General features: G+C 48.2%; 1 protein-coding gene across 1 annotated transcript in view; it reads right to left on the bottom strand.

Annotated features, from left to right (window-relative positions):
* Window positions 1-2815, bottom strand: part of KRT38 (keratin 38) — a 4535-nt gene extending 1720 nt beyond the window's left edge. The window contains exons 1-6 of the mRNA XM_017880157.1: window positions 2324-2815; window positions 2054-2136; window positions 1107-1263; window positions 608-769; window positions 402-527; window positions 4-224 (exon numbers count right to left, since the gene is read on the bottom strand). Of these exons, the coding sequence (XP_017735646.1) occupies window positions 4-224; window positions 402-527; window positions 608-769; window positions 1107-1263; window positions 2054-2136; window positions 2324-2815 (1241 nt within the window). The remainder of the gene's footprint in view (window positions 1-3; window positions 225-401; window positions 528-607; window positions 770-1106; window positions 1264-2053; window positions 2137-2323) is intronic.
* Between the last annotated feature and the right edge of the window lie 5514 nt (window positions 2816-8329).

Here is an 8329-nt window from a genome sequence, read left to right as displayed (position 1 = left end):
TACTTGCAGTCCTCGCTCTCCAGAAGGTTCCGGTACGTGGCAATCTCATTCTCCAGCCGGGCCTTCACGTCCAGCAGCACCTGGTACTCCTGGTTCTGCCGCTCCAGGTCAGCCCGGATCTCGGACAGCTGCTCCTCCACGTTGCTGATGAGGCTCTGCATCTGGGCCAGCTCCGTGCCGAAGCGGTCCTCAGCTTCACACAGGGAGTTCTGCAGACAGTCCTTCTGTAGTGGGAAATAAGGGGATGAAATATGCAAGGCCCCCAGGGAAACTGTTACATGCCCCAAATTTTGATGGTGATAACAGGTGGGAGAAACCTGGGTGGTGAGACCTCCAAAATAAAAGGCTACTAGGCCATGGCACGGGGCATTTGCAGTGCAGTGAGGGTGAAGGACACATACCAAGGTGTGCTGGGCTTGGCGCTCCACCTCCAGGGCATTCACCGTGCATCTCAGCTCCAGGATCTCCGACTGGCAGCACTGCAGCTCCTCGGAGCAGGACATGGCCTGCAGGCTGATGCCTTCAGACTAGAGCACAGAGAGACACGGTCACCTACCTGCTCAGATGGAGGCCAGGTACCCCCTGCTTCTGTACCTCCTCCGTTCACCTGGGCTTGGAACCACTGTTCCACATCCTGGCGGTTGGTCTCCACCATGGCCTCGTACTGAGCCCGCATCTCCCCCAGCACCCTGTTCAGGTCAATGGTGGGCTCAATATCCAGCTCGATCCGGAGCTTCTCCCCCAGCTGACTCCTCAGAATCTTTACTTCCTGCAGAAAGGAGGAAGGGACAGACAGCCTGCATGAGGAAAGGGCCTTTGATGGAGCAGACAGCACCAGGATCCTGACCTTGCAAGCAGTAGGAGGGGAGTCCCACACACAAGCAAATGGGAAAGTCTTGCTGAGAGTGCAGTGGGGAGAGCCCACCTGAACACCTTCCTTGTGCCCAAGGCAAGTCTGCCTGGAGGACCACTGCACCCTCAGACTCACCTCAGCTCAGCATCCTGATGCCAGCTGAGCCCAGACAATGCTCTGAGAGCCCTGGGGCCAGGGAACTCCCCTGTCTGCCCAGCACCCTCCCCGGGAGTCTGAGCGACAAGGGCCACACCTGCTCATGGTTGCTCTTCAGGGAGAGCTGCTCCTCCTTCAGGGACTCCTGCTGGGCCTCCAGGTCAGCCTTGGCCAGGGTGGCATCATCCAGGAGCTTCTGTGTCCCGCACATGTCCGCCTCCACTAGCTGGCGCAGGGAGCGCTCACTCTCCAACCTTCCGTCACAGGAGGTCCAGGGTCAATAAGAATGCCCCCAAGAGCCCCTCTCGGCTGCCCTGCCTTCCTACCTCCCACACCACCTTGGATCCTCATTTGTTCACTCTGTTTAGCTCTCTGGCCTCGAAGGTGAATTAGACACAGCCCCTCTTCTCAAAGAGCTCATGGTCTAATGAAGCAATCACAACACTACATTGCACAATATACATTTTTGCCATTGTATTCTGTGGCACCTGCAGTTCAGGAAGATTAACTGACTTGCCTAAGATCATGCATCTTGGGACCAACACTCGTGCCATTGCGGGACTGTCAGTTACTGAAGATAAGCAATAGCCAGGTGCCTGATTGTGATCTGCGGCTCCTTATCCCTTACTTTTCAGCTGTCTTCCCTCTCTCATTTTTGCCTAGGTACCTTATACCTGGTACCTTAGGGCTCCATAATTAAATCTGGACAAAGACTTATCTGTAAGCGACTTCTCTGACTTATATATGAAATCCAATGACTGTCTTGCTCAGTTCATCCTTGAAATCCCCTCATTTTGCTCCTGATTAATGAACTCAGACTGCCTTATCCTCCATTTTAGGGAAATAAATGAAGGAGGACAAACATATATGCTTGGATGAATGAGTTTTCCCTTCCGTCTTTCATCAGCTTTGATTGTAATGAAAATTTTACTGTGGAGAATCTAGCAAGGAAGACAGGACAAACATTCACTCACTCAACAAGTATTTGGGCACTGGGATGGAGGGTGGGGAAGGAGTCACCCTGGTCCTCCTCCACTGACTTACTTGATCCTAAAGTCATCGGCAGCCAGCTTGGCATTGTCAATTTGTACAATCAGCCTGGCATTCTCGGCCTTGCTGCACAGGATCTGAGGAGAACAGGAAGACGGTTCACACACAAAGCATCATGCCCTAGGCTCCCTCTCCATGTGTGGTGTCTACGCTCATGTCCAAGAGAAACCAAGAACCCAAAGCTCTCTGGACCTTATGTGGATTCCTCCTGCGAAGGCTTCTGCCTTCTCAGACCCAGCATGCCCAGGCGATCCCACATCTCACCTTCTGCTGGAGCTCCTCGATGGTGCGGAAGTAGGACTGGTAGTCCGGGCACACAGTGGACTCGTGGCACTTGCTCCTCTCGAGGAGTGTGGCCTCCAGCTCCGCGTTCTCCCGCTCCAGCTGGCGCACCTTCTCCAGGTAGTTGGCCAGGCGGTCGTTCAGGAACTGCATGGTCTCCTTCTCATGGCCATTCAGGGTGTTTTCACCATAGGCCCCACAGATTCCAATGTTGCCGGGAATGTGGCAAGTCCCTGGCAAGGGACAAGCATTGTGGCAGGTCGGGGGCAGACAGAGGCTGGGGCGGCCCAGGGGAGTCGACCCCACGCGGACTCGGTTGGCATGTGCCACGTTAGCCAAAAGGCACATGGGGGCAACATTGGCCTCTGCCCCGGGCTGGCACCCAACGTCAATGGGAGAGACAGAGACATTTCTTGCTCCAGGAGCCATGGTGCAAACCAGAGGGCATGAGGAGCTGCTGTAGGAGGAGGTCATGGTGTAGGGCTGAGGCTGCACAGGAGCTTCGGATCAGCTGGGAAGGCTGAGCCACTGAGACTGAGGCCTCCTCTCCTCCCAGCCCTTTTATACCCCATCCTGGGTGGGTGTTGGCTCCAATGCTTTGACCTCCTGCCTTGATTATCTACCTGTTGTGGTGCCATCATCCTGTTACTCAGCTGCTGAGTTTACCATGAAAAGTTTCTCAGCTCATTAAAGCAATGTTGACGAATCTGAGATGCCTCTTGGCTCTTTGAAATCAGGTTAGCTGCTGGTGGGAGGTCAGAAGGTTTTTATTATTTTCCAAAGAAGCAAAGTTATTTTAGCCATCAGATGCTTAGACCTTGACTGGGTTTGGCCTCTTTATGGATGTGTCCACTCTGGAGACACAAACTTTCCTGTTGGTCAGTGGTGTAGCAGGAGGACTAACCCCTGTGATGACAATGGTTCTCACTTGGGTTAAGACTCAACCAGCCTTCCCTATCCAGGGAAGAAACTGAGTCTTGGTATTGGTGGATGTTACGACCTTGGGTTATCAAGAAGTCCTACATTTCTTCTTTCTTTAGTTGGTTGCCTTTCAGACTCACTTTGAGGAGCAACAAGACTTAGATGAATCCATTCACTCAACACACATCCCCTGGCTATGTCCCATTTGTCAGGCACCTTGCTGATGCTTGACATATAGTTGGTTAAGCACAGAACAGTTCCTGCCATTGGGGAATAGCTGTAACTTGGATAGACGTGATGTTTCACACAAGGTATCTGAGAAGCTCATGAAAATGAGGATGACCCTGAAAAACATGGCTTATCTCGACCAAGAAGGCAAGCTCAAGAAGCCAGAAACAAACAAAAAGAAATGAGCAATAATCTTACTGAACCTCAAATAAGAACTTTGAGAAAAGAACTCATGAAAGCCAAAGGACACTGAGTGATCAGAGCCTCTGTGGGCTCTCTTCATACGTTGCTTCCTTGATTCTAAAATCAGTCATGAGCCTTCACCCTATGAGCTAGGGGATTGAGCAGTGATACCTTTTAATCTTTACTTCTAACCTGGGAGGTGAGTACTCTTAATTTTACAAAATAAATAAATAAGCCATTGAGGACAAGAGATGTGAAGTCACTTTTCTAAGATCAACCTCACTATAAAGTATAAAACCTATTCTCAACATCAGCTTCTTTCAACTCCAGAAGCTGTTTCTTCACCTTGACCACCACCAAATTCTCCACCCCCAAGGATAACTACTGTGTCATTGCTAGAACTAAGAAGGATTCAAAGGCCTAGAAACTGGGCAAGAAGTTGAAGTGAAGATGTAAAACAAAAATCTGACGCTGTGTATTTTTCCCTTTGTATCTCAGAAAATACCTCAGATGTGGAGGTATTAATACAATAAAACAGAGTTTCTCCAAGGGCTAAATCAGAAGATGCCAGGGGAAAACCCTGTCTCTAAAATGGTTATATTACACATTCCACATTCAGATAGTTCTTGGTACTAGGGATCCAAGACACATGACTGCTGAGATCCCAAAAGTTTTCTTCCAAAATTTGCGACAGTAGATACATAGACCCCTGAGACTGAGAAAAACCTAATGTGGAACAATCCAAAGTGATTATAACTAGAAGTTATGGAAAATGAGTTTTTGCCAAGTCCCCTGAGCATTGAACAAAAGCTGAACATACACCTCTATAGGGATCAGATGTGCATATGTGAAACACAAGCTATTGGGGTTCTATCAAGAAGAAAAACAGAATTTGAGCATTCAGTCCAGATTGGGTTTCACAGGAAAGTAAGTAGTGGTGAGTTCTGACCTAAGGGCTAGTCAGAGCTCACCAATCAATAACCCTTTACAGACAGCATCATTGGGAGACATCACCAGGGCAGGCTGTCCCATCCTTCAGAGGCCACTGGGTGCAATCTGCATATGTTACATCTTCAAACACCCTTTTGTTACTCTCCTCTGCCTCATCACATAGCAACAAGCTTCCCTATAAATCAGAGAGCCAGACTTTTAAAGTCATTTCCTTTGATTTGCTAAGTAGCACCCATCTTTTGGCTTTATCCTCTGTCCAGATTCATTTCATGGGCTAAAAGCCATGATTTTGTCCATTCACAATACGTGACGCTTGTTAGTTACTTTATAACATCACTGCCGAAGCCTTGTGTGTCCAGATGACACCCCACTCTGCTAACTGGCTTGGGTCCTGGCTTGGGCTTCTACCATGTACTGTTTTGCATAATGACACTGATGTGGCGTGGCCCTTTGTAAAATTGCTTGGTTCCACTGACTTGTATTTTCTCAAAGGAGGTGAAGGAGCGGGTGGGGATCCTAAGACTCTCTTTCTTCCCAACCCTTTAAAAAAGGTCCCTGTGCCCCTGGTGACCGAATACGAGGCCAGGTTCAGTAACAAAAAGTATGAACACAGAGTGTGAGAGATGGGAGCCTGCCGCCCTCCATCATTCACGTGTGTGCACAACATTCTCTGCGTGGATTCTGACTTTACACATGCCAGTCTCTAGAGGCATGAAGTCTACTGCAAATGGAGGTGAGGAGCTGTGGTCTTGGAATGCTGTTTTCACCAATTTGGATACATAGGGGCGTATCTCAACCAGTGGGAGAGAAAGGTGTGGAGCTGTAGGCTAGCACCTGAAGATTGTGCTTAACTCACAGCTTATCTTTTCTGTGTCATGGCTTCTACTGCTGGAAGATGCAGGGAAGCATCTAGGGAATTGTGTCCTGTGTGGGAACATCACCCATCACACATTGCAGTGAATGTAAAGATTTATGACAAGTACCATATGTAGAGCTAGTGCTGCCACATCTCCAGGGTGTTAGAAAATGGTGTCCCAAACAACCCTAGATCAGGAAACCATAAGACTCTTAAGAGAAGAGGCTGAGCATGTAAATTTATTATTCTAGGTATCCAACTCCTGAGGCTTTGATGAATGGAAAAGGCACCCTTCTGTTCAAATTAAATATGATTTTATCTATATATGAATGTATTCTCATTTGTGATTAAGAAATACAAACTAAAGAGATATTGTTTTCTTATCAGGTTTTGATAAGTTGGATAATAGCACATAGTGTTGGCAAGAGTGTGGGAAACAAGTCCTATCCTCTCCTGTGATGACAATCACGAGCTTCCACCTCTGCACATAGGCACAGAAACTGGGGCCCATGCATTGGGACCTGTGAGCCTCACACTTGCCTCTGATGGCATTGTTTGCTGCTCCAGGCTTCACTGCAGTCAACGCACTTGGAGAGTAGCTCAGGAGGCTCACCCTGCCCTGGCAAGCAATGGTGAGGGAAGAGATTCCAGAGGATGAATTGGAAAGAGTTGGAAAATCTTTGAGAAGCAAGACTGTAAGAAGGGAAGAAAATATAGAATTATGTTTTGGCCAGAGTGAAAACAGATCTTTGGCACAGGTCAAAGATCCTCATGGTGGAAAATATTGAAAACACTGCTTTCTGTTGCTCATTACAAACCCATGATTATGAAATATCCTGAGTCTGAAACAGCTCGGTGACTGTTCTCTGACACAGATAGATTGAGCTGTGTGGGCTCAGTCATGCTCTCTGCAAAGCCTTCTCTGGCTTCCCAGGTAGGCAGCTCTCCCTCTGCTGACACACTCCTCCCACCCTGGGAAACTGTGGCTGTATCAGAGGTGGTAGCTTCCCACCATGGACTTGGGATCTCCTGGACATCGGGGAGTTTGTCTCATTGCTTTTTCCTCTTTCATCTCCATGTCCCCAGACCCTGGCATAGAGCCTGGCTGCAGAGTAGAGTTCTGAATCCATGTGTGTTTAATTATGTAAGCAGGTAATAAGAAACATAGTAGGACCAAGCAAAGACATTTGTATGCTGAACCAATGAAGTAAAATTACAGATTCTTAAGCAATGTGGATAAATACACAACCAGAGATATGCCAGCAACTTAGCTTTCTGGGAGGAAAACCCCTCCAGTTTGTAGTGTAGGCCAATTTCTGTGGTGTAAATACTCCCACGATAGCCAACTTCAAGCAAACAATGTGACGTCACTGAATGTGGAGCCGGAAAGAGATGTGAAAAATCGGCTCTCGTGAGTTAGTAAGAGTTAGCTCCAGCGTACCACTTGACCCCACTTCCTAAAGCCAAAATCATGACAGTACATTTCTTACATAGTAATTTTTTTGATCAATCCTACAGAGAAACCAAAGGTAGATCGCATTTGATGACACAGGCAGGAGAGGAGGCACTATGGTCATGGTGCCACCCACAACTGCTTCATCATCTCACCAGTCACTGAGATGCTCTGGTTCCCCCCAGAGACCCACAGTCCCAGCTGCAAACTCAGGCAGCCTCTGGAAAGGGCAGAACCAGCTAGTTTAATTGCACATCACTGGGAACAACCCTTCTCTGCTGATGCAGGATGCTTCTCTCAAGTCACCCTCAACCCTTTTTCAGATAGTGACACTGACCGAGGAAAGGTATAAGCCCAAGTGAGGCACTTAGTGAGCATTAGGCAGGGATAAGCCAGCACAGAGGAGATGACGTTTGATAAAGAAAACTGTATAGATTTATGTTGGTTTTTATGTTGTGTTGAGAAAAATTACTCTCTGGACATTTTCTTAAGCTGGTCATGTCAGCCTGTAGGGCAGTGTTCTCAGAGTCTGGTTTCTTAGCCAGTAGCATCAGCATCTCCCAGGAACTTGTTAGAAATCCACATTCTCAGATGCCCAGTCCAAACCTACTGAATGCAGGAACTCTGAGTACAAGGGATGGGGCAGCAATCTGTGTTTTCCCTTGTTTGTGTGTGTGTGTGTGTGTGTGTTGTTTTTTGTTTTTGAAACAGAGTCTCACTCTGTCACCCAGGCTGGAGTGCAGTGACACAATCTCAGCTCACTGTAGCCTCGACCTCCCAGGCTTAGGCAATCCTCCCACCTCAGCCTCCCCAGTAGAGGGGACTACATGCACATGCCACCACGCCAAGCTAATTTTTGTATTTTTTGTAAAGACAGGGTTTTGCCATGTTGCCCACGCTGGTCATGAATGCCTAGGCTCAAGTTATCTGCTCGCTTCAACTTCCCAAACTGCTGGGATTACAGATGTAAACCACCATGCCCGGCCACAATCTGTTTTAACAAGCCATCCAGGTGATTGTAAGGAATTCTCAAACGTGGTAACCATTGCTCTAAGAAAAGGGAATAGTCCCAGACACAGTGATTAGAGATGTCTGGGACAAACAGGCTTCCCCTCCCCTCACACCCCCTTGGAAACCAGTTGAGAACAGCTTCTACCTTTGACAGCACATCAGAATCCCCCAGGGGGCTGTCTCATCCTTACAAGGAGCCCACCCTGAATCCTCTTTCAGGGTGCACTGTCTATTCTGTTATTTAAAAAAAATAAAAAGGCCAGGCATGGTGGCTCATGCCCATAACCCCAGCATTTTTGAGAAGCTGAGGCGGGTGGATCACCTGAGGTCGGGAGTTCAAGACCAGCCTGGCCAACATGGCGAAGCCCCATCTCCACTAAAAATA

Source organism: Rhinopithecus bieti, unplaced genomic scaffold (assembly GCF_001698545.2).
Source record: "Rhinopithecus bieti isolate Rb0 unplaced genomic scaffold, ASM169854v2 scaffold_11744, whole genome shotgun sequence".
Lineage (NCBI taxonomy): Eukaryota > Metazoa > Chordata > Mammalia > Primates > Cercopithecidae > Rhinopithecus > Rhinopithecus bieti.
This window is presented reverse-complemented; position numbering and strand designations above follow the sequence as displayed.